At 35.4% G+C, this 17,773-nt stretch overlaps 1 protein-coding gene across 1 annotated transcript; it reads left to right on the top strand.

Annotated features, from left to right (window-relative positions):
* The first annotated feature begins 1,208 nt into the window (after window positions 1-1,208).
* LOC117315319 lies at window positions 1,209-16,736 on the top strand. The gene is made up of 17 exons (XM_033869466.1): window positions 1,209-1,442; window positions 5,893-5,997; window positions 6,639-6,920; window positions 7,178-7,366; window positions 7,900-8,025; window positions 8,840-9,055; window positions 9,427-9,567; window positions 9,963-10,041; window positions 10,136-10,329; window positions 10,553-10,681; window positions 10,967-11,089; window positions 11,736-11,882; window positions 13,098-13,244; window positions 14,038-14,151; window positions 14,922-15,065; window positions 15,429-15,767; window positions 16,592-16,736. The coding sequence occupies exons 1-17, from the start codon at window positions 1,370-1,372 to the stop codon at window positions 16,717-16,719; spliced, it is 2,676 nt and encodes an 891-aa protein (XP_033725357.1). The 5' UTR covers window positions 1,209-1,369; the 3' UTR covers window positions 16,720-16,736.
* The last annotated feature ends 1,037 nt before the right edge of the window (window positions 16,737-17,773 follow it).

The following is a 17,773-nucleotide window of genomic DNA, read 5'->3' as shown; positions in this document are numbered from 1 at the left end:
TCCCAAATGCTTTTTCAGCGACTTTCTGAGTTTTAAAAAGGAAGCAATATATTTCGTGAGGGACATCAGTATTGTGTTTTCTTATTGAGTGATTGAAGCGTTCCATTTCTAGAATAACAGACACATTATGGTATATGATGATCAGTATTCAAACAATATATTGAAAGTATAACAAGAAAGTTTTTAATGCAAGTCAATTTACTTCAATTATATACATCATTATTGTAATGTGTGTAAAATAAGATTTTAGTAGTGTGACGACAATTGTGACCTGTGTGTAACAGTAAGATTTTGGTAGTGTGACGACAGTTGTGACCTGTTAGTAAGATTTTGGTAGTGTGACGACAGTTGTGACCTGTGAGTAAGATTTTGGTAGTGTGACGACAATTGTGACCTTTGTGTAAAAGTAAGACTTTGGTAGTGTGACGACAGTTGAGACCTGTATGCAAAAATAGAATATGATTCTGAGATGAAAATTATTTTGATTGATGTATATAAATGTAGAAGTGACGAAACTGTATTCATCTGACTAACTCAGGATGGTGGAGCACCAGCACGATAAACGTCGTTGGTTCGAGCCCCAGCGAGGGTCGGGTACAGCCATGAATCCTCCCCATAACATGTGTAGGCATATTTTGATTTTTCCAGATGTTCAAACAAGACCGAATAGTCATTGTCAAGGTAAACCAGAAAGTAAAACAAAACAAAAACAAAAACAAAAACAAACAAACCCCCCCCCCCCCCCCCCCCCCCCCCCCAAAAAAAAAAAAAAACAACTAGACTCGGTCTTTGTTCTTAGACGAATAATTTTCGCAAAACCGTTTGGACGACACAACCGAAGACGGTCAATGTGACCGTTACTCCCACACAGAATACAAAGTAAACAGATAAGGATAATTGATATAAATAATGATATCATGGCGTAACTTCAATGGTCATGTTTGGGTGGATATCGTGATATCGACAGGTGCAACACTCCGCCTGTGATAACAAGAACACCTGTTATATTGGTCGGTAGTAAATCCCCCATGGTGAACCCCCATTCGGACACGTCGACGGGAAATATTGTGCTAGGATAACACTGCTGTAGGTGTTGATATCGGTACGAAAAGAGGCCACCAAAGGGGAAATTATTTCTTATTGAAGTACCAAAATATGTTCCAATGTTCAAAGCACTGGACTTATTAGTCAATTCCCATTTGAAAATATTTGAACAAAGAATATCACTCTAGCATCGATGGCGGTTATTTCTCCTTGATATTATATTAAGTTTATGCGTGGATTTTAATTTACGACGCGATTGCATTTTTTATGTAAACAATCACAATTATTTATAAATATAACCTCATTTGGACATTGAAACTTCACCATGTTGAAATCTACATCGATAATTCTGTTCCTGATGATATCCCTGGATACACTGGATCACGTAACACCACAAGGTAAGGAAACAGGTACCGTACTTTGAGGTAGAATTATAATAACTGGAAATCTATCCTGAAGCATTTAAAGCAGTGAAGAAATTAGAAATAAATTAACTTCAAATTTGTTTTCTTGGTCGCGTTCGCAGTTTGATGGTATATAAATTAGAGTTAATTCATTTTTAAATTCTTAGTTATTCCCAATTTTTCCTTTCAACGGGTGGTGCATTTTAATGAAACTGAATATGATTTCCTATAAAATATTCGAATACACTACGCTGTTTTCATATGTAAATCGACAATAATATAGTGTACAGTTCAACTATGAAATCTTATTTGATCATAATTTTTGATTAGATATATCAATCATAACATTTTTTGACGTTTTGATTGTCAGTAGAAAGACTTCAATAAAGAAAATTCGGAGTGAGAATAGTATTTATGTTGATCTAATATTCGTGTTTAACAAACGGGTATTTATTAATTTATAATTGAACTGATGTGGATGTATACACATTTCGTGTTATTTTCGATATGCACTGTTTCAATTATTATATGTTGTTTATCATTAGGCGATTGCTACGTTTTCCATATGTATAATTGTATTACGGAGAGGACATTGATAAGTTATATATATAATTGTATTACGGAGAGGACATTGATAAGTTATATGTATAATTGTATTACGGAGAGGACATTGATAAGTTATATGTATAATTGTATTACGGAGAGGACATTGATAAGTTATATGTATAATTGTATTACGGAGAGGACATTGATAAGTTATATGTATAATTGTATTACGGAGAGGACATTGATAAGTTATATGTATAATTGTATTACGGAGAGGACATTGATAAGTTATATGTATAATTGTATTACGGAGAGGACATTGATAAGTTATATGTATAATTGTATTACGGAGAGGACATTGATAAGTTATATGTATAATTGTATTACGGAGAGGACATTGATAAGTTATTTGTATAATTGTATTACGGAGAGGACATTGATAAGTTATATGTATAATTGTATTACGGAGAGGACATTGATAAGTTATATGTATAATTGTATACGGAGAGGACATTGATAAGTTATATGTATAATTGTATACGGAGAGGACATTGATAAGTTATATGTATAATTGTATTACGGAGAGGACATTGATAAGTTATATGTATAATTGTATACGGAGAGGACATTGATAAGTTATATGTATAATTGTATTACGGAGAGGACATTGATAAGTTATATGTATAATTGTATACGGAGAGGACATTGATAAGTTATATGTATAATTGTATACGGAGAGGACATTGATAAGTTATATGTATAATTGTATACGGAGAGGACATTGATAAGTTATATGTATAATTGTATACGGAGAGGACATTGATAAGTTATATGTATAATTGTATTACGGAGAGGACATTGATAAGTTATATGTATAATTGTATTACGGAGAGGACATTGATAAGTTATATGTATAATTGTATTACGGAGAGGACATTGATAAGTTATATGTATAATTGTATTACGGAGAGGACATTGATAAGTTATATGTATAATTGTATACGGAGAGGACATTGATAAGTTATATGTATAATTGTATTACGGAGAGGACATTGATAAGTTATATGTATAATTGTATTACGGAGAGGACATTGATAAGTTATGTATAATTGTATTACGGAGAGGACATTGATAAGTTATATGTATAATTGTATTACGGAGAGGACATTGATAAGTTATATGTATAATTGTATTACGGAGAGGACATTGATAAGTTATATGTATAATTGTATTACGGAGAGGACATTGATAAGTTATATGTATAATTGTATTACGGAGAGGACATTGATAAGTTATATGTATAATTGTATACGGAGAGGACATTGATAAGTTATATGTATAATTGTATACGGAGAGGACATTGATAAGTTATATGTATAATTGTATACGGAGAGGACATTGATAAGTTATATGTATAATTGTATACGGAGAGGACATTGATAAGTTATATGTATAATTGTATACGGAGAGGACATTGATAAGTTATATGTATAATTGTATTACGGAGAGGACATTGATAAGTTATATGTATAATTGTATTACGGAGAGGACATTGATAAGTTATATGTATAATTGTATACGGAGAGGACATTGATAAGTTATATGTATAATTGTATACGGAGAGGACATTGATAAGTTATATGTATAATTGTATTACGGAGAGGACATTGATAAGTTATATGTATAATTGTATACGGAGAGGACATTGATAAGTTATATGTATAATTGTATTACGGAGAGGACATTGATAAGTTATATGTATAATTGTATACGGAGAGGACATTGATAAGTTATATGTATAATTGTATACGGAGAGGACATTGATCAGTTATATGTATAATTTTATACGGAGAGGACATTGATAAGTTATATGTATAATTGTATACGGAGAGGACATTGATAAGTTATATGTATAATTGTATACGGAGAGGACATTGATAAGTTATACATTTGTATGTATAATTGTATACGGAGAGGACATTGATAAGTTATATGTATAATTGTATTACGGAGAGGACATTGAAAGTTATATGTATAATTGTATTACGGAGAGGACATTGATAAGTTATATGTATAATTGTATACGGAGAGGACATTGATAAGTTATATGTATAATTGTATACGGAGAGGACATTGATAAGTTATATGTATAATTGTATACGGAGAGGACATTGATAAGTTATATGTATAATTGTATACGGAGAGGACATTGATAAGTTATATGTATAATTGTATTACGGAGAGGACATTGATAAGTTATATGTATAATTGTATTACGGAGAGGACATTGATAAGTTATATGTATAATTGTATACGGAGAGGACATTGATAAGTTATATGTATAATTGTATACGGAGAGGACATTGATAAGTTATATGTATAATTGTATTACGGAGAGGACATTGATAAGTTATATGTATAATTGTATACGGAGAGGACATTGATAAGTTATATGTATAATTGTATTACGGAGAGGACATTGATAAGTTATATGTATAATTGTATACGGAGAGGACATTGATAAGTTATATGTATAATTGTATACGGAGAGGACATTGATCAGTTATATGTATAATTTTATACGGAGAGGACATTGATAAGTTATATGTATAATTGTATACGGAGAGGACATTGATAAGTTATATGTATAATTGTATACGGAGAGGACATTGATAAGTTATACATTTGTATGTATAATTGTATACGGAGAGGACATTGATAAGTTATATGTATAATTGTATTACGGAGAGGACATTGAAAAGTTATATGTATAATTGTATTACGGAGAGGACATTGATAAGTTATATGTATAATTGTATACGGAGAGGACATTGATAAGTTATATGTATAATTGTATACGGAGAGGACATTGATACGTTATATGTATAATTGTATACGGAGAGGACATTGATAAGTTATATGTATAATTGTATAACGGAGAGGACATTGATAAGTTATATGTATAATTGTATAACGGAAAGGACATTGATAAGTTATATGTATAATTGTATTACGGAGAGGACATTGATAAGTTATATGTATAATTGTATACGGAGAGGACATTGATCAGTTAGGATAACTCGCGTGTAATCCTTTTGTGTATTATTTGCAGAAAAGTCAATTCAAATTCAAGTCAATGATTGCTGTGGGATAATCAAATATTTGCACCTAATACACCTTTCTTGTTCTGCAGATTTTTGACAGTTAGACGCATATGATTTACGATATTTTCTCACAAAACATAGCTAGTTTAATTGATATCTCTCTCTACATTGTGTAAACAACATGAATCTTTCTTTTTTTCTTTAATATTACACGAGGGGTGTTATTTTTGTATGTTGATAGGTAGTCATAATCTGAATAAACAGACTTGGGAAAAAATCGTCAATATTTTCTTAAGATTGTAACGTGGCAACAAAATATGCAAAATATGTTCTAATTTAGTTATGTTTAATCAATTTAATTGCAGATAATTAAGCATTGAACGGCTTTCAGTTGGCATTCATAGTCAATATGAATGCCAACTAGACAGAGGCAAATTCCATGAAGCGCACTAGCAATTTTTTTTTTGAAATTTTCAAATTCAAATTTCAGTTGGCAGTTCATAAGCTGGTGAACTCGCAACTGAATTGGTAGGGTTATATAGTGGCAGTGCCATACAATGGTAAATATAAGCCAATGGATTGGACAAAAGTCATACAAGTTATACAACGTATGTCCTTTCCGTAACAAGGGTGTACATGTATAAAAAAATTTGTCACATAATATATTTATCATATATCTATACTGATATCGTATTCTAACGACGAAGGGGATAAAGACAGTCTGGAACATAATAGATAAAGAACACGAAAAAAGATAGAATTTCAATAATGACTTTGCCTTTGTTTCCGTTTAGCGTTGCAGTTACAGGGTCACAAGGATTGTCTGCCCTTGTCTAAGGACTGTCCGCCTGACTGTGTACAATATGACAATGAATGTCCCGAGTGTAGCTGTCCTAAAGGTTGGTGAAATAGCACGCGACCGGATTTAACCCCAGCTCTCTATATAGGACAGGTACCAATACCTTCTGAAGGAAAGAATTTATAATGTCAATAAAAATATCAGATTTTTGCAAATTTTTGGCTACTTAGCATGGTCATATCATTTGACTGTGGCCTTCAAGATGGATGACACATATAGATCTTTCTTGTTGTATGGTTTCCTGCCTGAGAATGGCTAAGTAGCCACAAATTTTAGAAAACTGAGATATTTTATTGACATTATGAATTGTTTCACTGAGAAGGTGTCGATACCTGAGAGAGCTGAGTTTATTGGGTATTGACATCACAATTAATAGTTCCAGGGTTGTGAAATCCTATTATCCTGGCAGAGTATATGACATTAATAAAATTTCATGAGTCCAATGAAAACAAGTATCATGGTAATAGTAAGATAATCGAATATATTGTCCTGGATATCTGTATTTACAAGTGTACAAATATACATGAACTTAAAACGGGACAAAAATGTCAAAGTAACGTATCATTTTTTATTAGAACCTATCTTTTTATTTACATGTATGATGTCTTTTACTGCTAAAATGTACCCTTGATGACGATATTTATTTTAAACATATAACCGAACTATCTTAATCGTTATCAGGCGGACCAAGCAACAGTCCATTTAACCAGGGCAATAACTTGTACGAAACACCGTATTCCACCTCACTCATGAGCATGAGCGGCGCCAGGCCTATGATGGCAATGTCTACCGGAACCGGAAGTATGATGGGTCTGGGCAGTCGCAACGGACCTCTGTCTTGGCCATTTTTCCACAGAGGCTCGCCTGTGATGACGTTTGCTTGTATAAAGGGCGAAATCGTCTGTCCAGCATACTGTCTGGTAGAGGATGAAAACGGATGTAAATCATGTCCGTGTGCTCCTGGTAAGAAAATTACATGTACATATTTTAAAAAGTGATCTAAAAGAATTTTGATAAACAGGATTTTTCATATGCAATCATATTTTTCATTGATTGTATATCCTTTGTTGAGTGCATTACTGTCGAATTAAAGAACGTGACTTCGGAGTCTGCATGGCAATAAACCCCAAAACTTGAGACCTTGTAGTATAAGCAGTATATCCAATATTACTGGCATAAACAAAAGTTGATTCCATGCGATATATTTTAAAAATTTACAGCCAATGGAATGGGCGTCCCTGTAGCTTCCGGTCACGTGGTACATATGAGCGCGCAACCAGAAAAACCAAAGCAGACTACAGATTGCATAGCAACTATAATATGTATGTTGTCATGTAAGGGGTACAAACTGGGTCCAAAGGGACAAGATGGCTGTCAGACATGTACTTGTACACGGAATGATTCAAAAGGTTTGTACACGTAGTGTTCGGCCACTTGATACATGTATTTCGAAGAATAAATATTTTTAGACATATTATTGTTTCCTTGGAAATATATGTATTACTTTTCTTATGCAATAACTGCATGATTGTTTCTTTCTGTTTTGTTTGGTATTGTTTAAAGTCCTATCAACTATGGTCATTGAAGTTCGTGTGATGCAGATTTGATGCTGTCCAAGACAAGCAGCAGGACACATTATACTGAGAGCCAGCGAACCAGTCGTCGTACTACAAGGCTGGCCATCTAACAGTAGCGATACACACATATTTGTCGTTAAATATACTATAGCTTTTATCGCAAGCCAATTCGAAAAGCATTTCTATGAAACTTTTGAGTTTTTTTACGCATGAATGACATACATGTACATGTACAGTACACTGTAAAGTTAAATATTTTGACATCCTATCGTCTGAAACATTAGGCATATATTCCTTCTTATCATTTTCCAATTCATTCTCACTGCAAAATAACTTATCTATATCATTGTTCATGCAATCTTCAGACGGTGACATAAATTCAGGGAAGTCTAAAAACAGCACTAACCCTTTCCAGATGTCCAGTATGTCCGGCGGATCTTCATTTATGTTTGGTTCCGGTTCCGGTTCCGGTTCTGCTTCAGGATTACTAAGTAACTATTTGCAACGCAATTCGTTTAACGTCAATGGCAACATGTTATTCCTATCTAGAAAACGCTTAATGTTATATATTGTTAGTTTTACTTTATAGTTTTACAGTGTATAATGTACAAATGTATGATAATACATTTTAGGTTGAATATGCTGGCAAACTTGTTATTTTTGTGAATACACTTTACGTTGAATATTGCTCGCAAGGTATCATAAAAATTACTGTAGTTGAATATGTTGACAAATATGTTATCATTGCGAAAACGCATTACGCTGAATATCGTTGCAAATATTTTATTTTTGCGAAAATGCATTTTGTTGAAACTTGTTGGCAAACTTGTCTTGGCGAAAACGCTTACCTTTGAATATTTTGGCACACCCTATCTTTGAAACGAAACAGCTTTAGTTGAATATCGTCGACAAATTTGTTATCGTTGCTAAAACGCTTTAATTAGTTGTGCCATTATCATTATGTCCACTATACAAACTTTGTATGCCATCATTTGATAAATCTTAACATCATAAAAAGTATACAATCCACAAAAGATCATTATTGCTTTTGTTGGATTTTCGACTGTAATATTGTTGACAATAATCAGGTATATCCATATGGTGTATTGAAGAGAAAACGCAACATTCGAACGATAAAATCATTTTTCCCTTACACTGATGTTTTGGTATGTCTCGTCTTGATAACAGTTTTTAGTTATTTTATTGTTAATAACATGTCGTTATTATCGCCCTTAATTTGTTTGTATGTATCGTATCGTTTAACAAAATTTCAAAGAAAAAGATATTTTACATCCCGACTGACAGACTCCAACGCCAATTCTGGAAAATCGAAAAATGGCACAAGTTCCTCGGGCCAATCGAATCCATTCCACGTGGACAATATGCCTGGAGGATCTTCCGTAGGGTATGGTTCTAATTCCGGATCCGGTACGGCATCCGCTTCCGGTGCTGGCATGCCAAGTCCGTTTTCTACCGGAAGCGGAAGTGGCTCGAGTGGATCTGGTGGAAGTAATGGCGGAGGTTCGTGTCGTGTTAGATACAGATTACATCGAGTTTTGAGAAGTATGAGTTTTAAGGAAAAATTTAAAAAAAAAAAATTTTTTTATAGTTTTATTTAATTTTTTACTAAATAGATTATATTAATGTCTTGGTGAGATTCAGAGTACAAATACATATTCCAATGCCTCTTTGTAATAGTACACCGAGGCCATACATGAAGGGCATTAGCAGACGTTATCAGACATTTACTGTTTCATACTATCCGATACAATTAGCTTTTTGCCTACATGGTCTCGTCTCATATGTTTCCTTCATTTTGGTCACATTATTGCGATATCAATCTACAACCTGATTGACATTGATGTAAATTAAAACTTATATCACTGAGATAGGGTTCAACCCACTGTTTCCTGGAGCTAGCATGACGATGGACGGAAGTGGAAGTGGAGGTGGAATGCCTAGTGGTGGAGGTGGAGATGGGTCGGGCGGATCCGGAAGTGGATGTACCGGACCGTTTTGTACATCATCATCAGGTATCCGTTGATTATCTGTGTAGTTGCGCCTCAACTCATAACCTTCTGCATAAAAGGGGAAATGTTCATGTTACAGTCAGATCGGTGAAAATGGTATCTAGATAAAACATCGACATCAACACATTTTTTCTGATGTATATATAACTCGTTTGATTTTATTAGACTTTGTCGAGTATACAATCTTCTTAATTATCTAGAATAAATAACTCTTATAATATGAAACCAAAAATTGTCTTTTATGAAAATTGAATGAAGCTTTTCTAGAAAAAAAATAGTTGCGTATGTCAATAATTCAAAAATAGAAGGGTTCATTAACAAAGTCAAAACAAGGAAATATTATAATGTACTATACTACACAGCAGAACTATGTCATTACATTGTTGTGTTTTCGCTAGGCATGATGGGGAATTGGAGCTGGCGGAGGAACCGGAAGTGGATCGTCATGCACTGGACCTTCATGTTCTGCCAAAGACGGTAACGTTCCTTTCAACATTCAAATTGTTCTCTGAATGGATACTTTTCGATACGTTCTCCATTTTCCCGCTTTTGTACTAGGTGGTTTAATAAGGTTATCTTTGATAAATACAACTCTCAATTCTTACACAAAAGGGTTTAATCCTATGTCTCCTGGAGCTGGCATGGGGATGGGCGGAAGCGGAAGTGGAGGTGGAATGTCTAGTGGTGGAGTCGGAGGGGGATCAACCGGGTCAGCAAGTGGATGTTCCGGACCATTTTGCCAATCAACATCATCTCAAAATTCAGGTTAGAAAGGAAAATGATCAACATAATATAGACGTGAATTTAACCAGGTTAAGTTTGAGATATGACCTTTTTCTTCCGTTGAGATCTTAAAAGCTATGTCTGTATGAAAGTTAAATTTAAACTGGATTTAAAGTCATATTAGGATTTCTTTTAAAATTAATATTAGGACCCATTGTACAATTTATTGACAAATGCAGAACTGTGTTATGTAAATTACCTGCAGTAACTAAGCCTGTGAAGGGGACGAATTGTCCTAACACCGACCTTTGTGTAAGGACATGCAAGTACACTGTTAAACTCGGACCAGCTGGACAAGACGGATGTCACTCGTGCGCATGCGTTATGAAAGAAGGTATGTAAATTTCCATTGACGAAAAAACCAGACCATGTTAAGGGTAAATAATCACTATGTCTTGGTTGTACAAGAACGATCGTGGACAACTATATATATTTTCGATTTGCTGTACTTGTTAAGCTGAAATTTCACTCAAAACAGACGAAGTGTTTATATGTATATTCTACTCCTGAATGTTTTCTGTGCTTAATTTTATTATGTTTCCTTTTTCTTCGTTTGTTATAACTATTTATGATCAGTATTTGATTAAATCTGCTCTATATTATATTATCGTTTTCTAAGAGACCAGGCCACTACAGAAGCTCTGCGATAAGGTAGTCCAGTGTATAACGAATTGTAAAACCGGATATGAGGTCGGCAACTCTAAAGACCAAGATGGCTGTCCATCCTGTGTTTGTCACGAACGTAAGACATGCATGACGTCATATTTATAGATACAGAAAAACACAGGGCCATTCTATAGAGGATGTTGAGTTTTCTGGATGGTTTCATAAATTCCCCTGATAACGTCATACAATTTAATGGGGAGAAACAGACCAAACGAAAAGAGAGAGACAAGAGGTCCTTTCAGTACAAATACATGTAGAGAGTTAGACTTCAGTTTACAGCTGTTTCGTCCTTTAAGGACTCGTCAGCTAAGGGCATCACTAATTGTTGATGCATTTACGTAGTAGGTGGCAAAAATTAAAACAAATATATCGACAGAAATGTCAATACTTGGATGGGGAGGGAAGAGCAAAAGACTCATAAACTCATTGGTTAATGCTGCGTACTTGTTCTTTTATGATCTTTTTCTGGTGTAGTTGGCCAAAAACGGACTCTCGAGAACGGTAAAGCAACTACAATAGTTTAACCAGAACTAAATCGTATTCAAAACTAAAAAACACAGAAATCACGCAAAAATGACATTAATTATTTTACAAATAAAGCATTTATTTTGTCATTTTGACAACTATAAAAACACACATACAAATAAAAATAAAATAAAAAATCAACAAAACAATAGTAGTCCATTACCAAAAGTAAAGCATCAACTATTGTATGACTGTAGCTTCAACACCTGCGCCGACACAGGCTCCAGCTCAATCATCTTGTGACGTCACAACTCTTGCCTGTATGGCTAATTGTAGATACGGGTACATCATCGAATCAAAGAATGCGATGACGTCACAGTGTCCTCTCTGTAGATGTTTACCACGTGAGTATTATCGCATTTTATCATCTACCTCGTCTTCATTTCATTTACTGGCTCGGAAATGTATGCCATGTGATAATTCATAACTTCCTAATAAAGATACTACCTGTATCGTAAACTGAATGTTGAATTTCATTATGTAACTCATTTAAGAAATAATTGTTATTTTTTGTTGTTCACTGGTGTGTGAACGGCATTTTTTGACAGATATTTTAAATGACGCGCGTCAGCGCGTCATGTTGAAATATCTGTCAAACAACAAAAAATAACAATTATTTCTTATATTTACATTTCAAAACTATTTTTCAACGTAATCTTTGAAAAAAAACCATAAGAAATAGTATTCTACGTTCGTTATACGTAGTGACGAAACAGCTGAATGATCGATGTAACAGCGTAACAGATAGTTCCAATTTGGCGGGAAAGGTAATCAAGTACACAAGTACAAAAATAAAGTTCCACACAAATTCATTATTTTAATCATCATGAAAGAAAAATATTGAAATGTTGTCTTCAATTTTACAATTATTAACAAGTTTTAAAGTTGATAAAACATTATTTCATGTGTAATCAAACGCGATTTTATATTCACACTTCTGCATTGGCACCGTCAACAATGTACTGTATGTATTCATACGCAGCAGGTTAATTGTTCACCTAGGAATGAACGCTAATTTTGTTAGTACCTTCATATAGAGAACACACAGTGGAAATGTAAGTATATTGTATTGATGAATGTTTTAGTCCAAACATATCACAGGACATATCATTTATGTATAATCGAGAAAAAAACTGAACCGAGACCTGAACCTTGTGGAACAACTAGTTTTCCACCGAAGAAGAGGTCTAAGGATATCTTAATTGTTACGTTTATTTATTAAGCCTTCGGAAAATCACAAACAAATTAAAATACAATGCTCATAATTTTCTAAAGAATTATTGAATGATTCCTAAGTGTATATTGAAACAATGGGCTAGAGTACATACGAAACGTCTAAACCTTGATTAATAAACCGAGCTACAAAGAGGAATAGAACAGGAATTGTACGTGGAGACTGTTAGAACGGAGGCAGGACCAAGTGTTACCAGGAGAGAGCGTCTTCTATCGACTGAATCGAGCGCGAAATAGTTTCCTATGTTCGGTCTCTCAAATTGTTATAGATCATATTCACATTTTTATTTATTTGAAATTTAAACAATAAATATTTCTACCTCAAGCTCCGACGACACCTGCTCCCAAGCCGAATGTCTATTCCGTCTTACAGAACTGTCCAGAAGCCGTTCATTGTATGACGTCATGTAGTCATGGTTACTCCATGGTCACGAGGGCTGGAGAGGCGTGTCCAACGTGCACTTGTAACGTAGGTAAGTTTGAAACATGGCCAGTGATTGGCTATGACTGAGATGTTATGATGTGTCTTTCGTTCTAGAAAGGTTCTTCGTGCATACAATACTTACAGTTAGTACCTGTATGGTGGTAGGAAGTGAGCGTAGAGAACATATTATAGGTATACTTCTCTATTACTGATATATAAGTTCGTGTTTCCGGATTGTTTTCATGGATTCATTTTTATGCAGATCATTTTAGTTGATGATTTGCCTTTTTCCCGACACAACTTTTGAAAGGAGGCGACTAAAGTTGACTCCTCCCGGTAGACTCGTAGATTGTCTTCATATCATAGAAGACAAACATATACCTGAATTTACCTGCCGCCATCGCAACACTTCTTATCTACTGTTTCCTTCTGTCTTTCCCGTCTGTCCACACGTAGTGAGGAATATTACGATTATTAAATGTTGTAATATACCGTTGGCCTACTTCGGATGATCCTCAGATTGGCTTTGTATTTTAAGGAAAAAAACGGAGGAGTTCCGGGTGCGATGGCCTCGACACCCTCGGGTGTTGTGTCCTCTGAGGAAGGCTTTGGGTTCTGTCCTTTGTCAGGCAAACTGTAGTCTATAAAATGGATAAGTTGATGTAATCTTGGCTATTACGATGAGACAAACAAGAATATATTACCGTATCTGTTGATATTATGCAAAGTAAAGCACAGCAAAACTAAACCAGAAACAAATTTAGATTAGACTGCTGAACTCTACTGCTCGCAGATGTGATCATGTGTTTGTGTTGTTGAAATAGTTTGATTTGTTTGTGTAGCGACGATATCAAACGTGGAATGTACCACGCCCCTCTCCTGCCCACGTGGATGTAGTGTGGGGTACAAATGTGGGACGGATGGCTGTCCAGTCTGCGAGTGTATCACACCAGGAGGTAACGTTTTAAGTCTTACATCCCCGGACCTCAAGACTCTATATGATCTGCGTGTTGGCTGCATTGATGCTACTACATCCATGTGCGTCATTTCAGTGTGACAACACTATAAAAGAGTCTTTGGTCAGAACCATCGTAAACACGGTCTAAATATAACCTTGACTTTGTTACTTGGACGTAAAACCAAGCAAACATTAAAGTTCGTTATCAGTAACATAGAGGCCAGCGTCATAAATATGTTTATTGCATTTTTGCCAATGAAATATAGAAATTTATCAAACTAATAAAACTTCTATTTTCGCTTAAATTGCGTTGATCAGTCCTTTCAAAATGGCGCCGTCAAGTTGACATGAGTAACGTCACGAAGGAATGGCGTCATGAATTTCCGCTGTTTTTATGTATAGCCAATGCAATAGAAAGAAGATTGAATGGTTTCCCGTTTAATATGACATATAAAACCATCCAATATCCTCTATATATTCTATCAAATATACGTGTAGGTCACTCGTCGAATAATGCGCCGACGCTGCACAACTACCAGTCCCAGGAAAAATATCTTATCTTAACATTTTGCACAGGAAATCATTATTGGATCTAAGGGGGAAATATTAGCTTTGAAAAGCACCTTACCTTGTGAAATGCTTTCTATGGGGAATGTTCAGATTAGGATTCCTTCAGTTAGAGAAAGTTGTCGAAATCGAGGCCAAACATGTTTCAATAAGACAGCAAATGGCTCTTTCTTACCTTGTTACTGTGGTGTTTTATTTCAGAGGTCGGTGTCGCCCTGACAACAACCTATCTTACAGCCTCACTCGTGTGTAATGGTCACTTCACGTGCATCAACAGGTGTCCGTTCGGCTACCAGACTGGACATAACGGCTGTCCATCGTGCCAGTGTCTACTACCTGTAGCAGGTATATATTACACGAAAATGTGCTCAAAAATACCAACACTTCAATCCTAGCTCCAAAATACAAACACTCCAATCCTAACTCCAAAATACGAACACTCCATCCTAGTAACATAACTGTCCTTTTATGTATCATGAAATTCCAGAAGAGTATCCCTTTGTTTCACATTAAGTAATATTAGCGAATGTCAGTAGTGTCGTGTTACTGTGACCATGATCTATATTAGTACTATTCCACCAGCTTCCGCATTTCTCGTCATGTGGACATGTTTCAACACGACTTTGAAATAATACCTTATGATATCAAATTAGTTGCACATATGTGTTAAGAATGGGCTTCGAAATGTATAATTTTGCTGCTTCACAGGAAAGACTCCGGTTGCCATCGGAAGTGTGACAAACGCCATAACCGGAAGTGGACAGAGTTCCCCACACACTGGTGTTGCTATAGTGCCTAGTGTTGTTGCAATGGTACCTGCTTCAGAACAGCACATCCCTCACCTACCGTCGTCAGGTTCATCTGCTGTAACCGGAACCGGAAACGTTGGTCACTCATCAGGGAATAGTCTTCCGCATTTACCGTCGCCAGGTATGGGATATAATGTGATTGGTTCTCACGTGGCGGGGAGCCCAGCCGTGGCGGGAACTACCGACTGTGTTGGCCCATCATGCTCAGCTCCGAACGGTCTTCACATATTTGCCAAACGTAATTATATATTTTTTCATCTATTTATAGATATAAATAGCCAAATGAAATCTGTTTATCTATGATAAAATGTCACATCACTTTTTAATATATGCAGGCGTCCGTAGGTTATTTTCTTGTTAGGTTCCTATTTTCACCCTTGTATTGATATGGTTCAGACAGTTAGAGGTAGAATTGCAGTGAAAATAAAGAAGCATCATGACCGATCATGTATTTAACAGAGCGCATGATTAATTAAATTTAAATCACTGCCTGCGCTAGGAATCGAACCCAGGACCTCTGGCTTACTAGTCTTACGCTCAACCGATAGAGCTAAAGAGAAGATCTCTCTAGCCGAGCGATTTATTAAGGCTAGTATTTACCAGGGTTACATATAACTACATGTAGTATGTAACTCAGTTAAATGACTTCAGTGTAGTTCATGATAACCAGCCTCACATATATAGACAGATTTCACTCTTAATTTCTATTATTTAATAATGTATTCAGTGTTGCCAATTTTGAACAAATGACCCATTAATCTAACGTCTCCCCTACTCAGCGGATCCGGCACGAATTGTAATGGTCATCTTAACTGTTCTCAGGACATTATAATCTTCCTGAAATCTGTTTGTTTTGCACATCGAATGGTCTGGCTTGGTTTGACAATAAATTTAGTATGCCTTTCTTTAATCACATCACACGGTCTGGCTTGGTTTGACAATAAATTTAGTATGCCTTTCTTTAATCACATTGCATGGTCTGGCTTGAATTGACATCAAAAACTGTAATTCTCTTGATTTGGACTCACAATATTTTGTCAATACTTTCCATTATATTTTCAGAACATGCGAAGAAGTTGTCGCCGAACCAGTGCGCCAATATCCTGACATGTGTGATGACGTGTACATACGGGTACAAACTCGGGGATATGGCGGACAACGGATGCCCGGAGTGCGCATGTCTCCAATGATCGAATTCCGGGTTACATTTCAATAAAAAATATACTTTTGAATTTTTGTTTTTGTTTGTTTGTTGTTTTGTTTTTGTTTTTGTTTTTGTTTTTGTTTTGCTTTTGTTTTTTTGTTTTTTGTTGTTTTTTTTTCTCGATAAGCAAATACATTTTAGTTTATGTAAAGAGAGTCACCAAGTTAACTATATTACCAGGGCCATTACTATCATATGTTTACTGGGTTGATCGTCCCGTGAGTAACCAGTCTCGATTTGAGTAGAGTATCTTCTTTATAGTAGCTGGTGTCTACCTCACTGAGCATCATTACGGATAGTCAGGCAGATGATATCTGAGCCAATGTGTTTAAAGTCTCTTGTCTATAGACACAGCAGCACTGGACATTATATCAGCTTCCAAGAGAAACACAAACTTTCCCGGGAAAGGATCGGACGCTGACTCAAGATCTGACGGAAGTACCTTTGATTTCAAATTAGTTTAAAAACAAAGGTACTTTCGTCTCACAGAACAGACGATCTTTGCTTTAGAAATAGATGTCTTTTACCGGTAAAACACACGTGACTTATGTTTGGGACGTTACCTAAAGGTTAATTGAGAATGTTAAATTGATAGATGTAACCACAAAATGTGAAAAATATCGAATTTTTTGTTGTTGATTTTTTACGCGATTGTTCGAACGATTTTCCGAGGATCTCGAACGGAATCTGAATACCATTCTGTATATAGCACATATCGAGGATAATTAACTCTGATTTAATTACCAGATACAAGTGCCTTTGCCCATACTATCACTAAACCCGTCACTTGACTCGTTCAAACATTTTTTTATTGACAAGACATCAAAGGGTTGGACACATAATCTTACAAGTTAGAAGGCCCTTTCCAAATATCGCAATATGCAGGAACTGGTCCAACACGTACATCGATTTTGAGATCGCCCTCCACAACGCTATACGCCAAGTTTTCTCAGGATTTATCATAAAGAGATGCTCCTTCGCAACTCGCGCTTTGTAACTCGCAACTCGCATTTTGCAACTCGCAACTCGCATTTTGTATC

This window comes from Pecten maximus, chromosome 17 (assembly GCF_902652985.1).
Source record: "Pecten maximus chromosome 17, xPecMax1.1, whole genome shotgun sequence".
NCBI lineage: Eukaryota > Metazoa > Mollusca > Bivalvia > Pectinida > Pectinidae > Pecten > Pecten maximus.
The sequence above is the reverse complement of the archived record's forward strand: the minus strand, read 5'-3'. Positions and strand labels throughout refer to the sequence as shown.

Bases quoted from the DNA above. Each gene is read 5' to 3' on its own strand.
- LOC117315319 (XM_033869466.1), top strand. From the start codon at position 1,370: ATGTTGAAATCTACATCGATAATTCTGTTCCTGATGATATCCCTGGAT. The intron at 11,883-13,097 runs GTGAGTATTATC...TTCTACCTCAAG, and splicing joins TCTCTGTAGATGTTTACCAC to CTCCGACGACACCTGCTCCC. The intron at 14,152-14,921 runs GTAACGTTTTAA...GTTTTATTTCAG, and splicing joins CGAGTGTATCACACCAGGAG to AGGTCGGTGTCGCCCTGACA.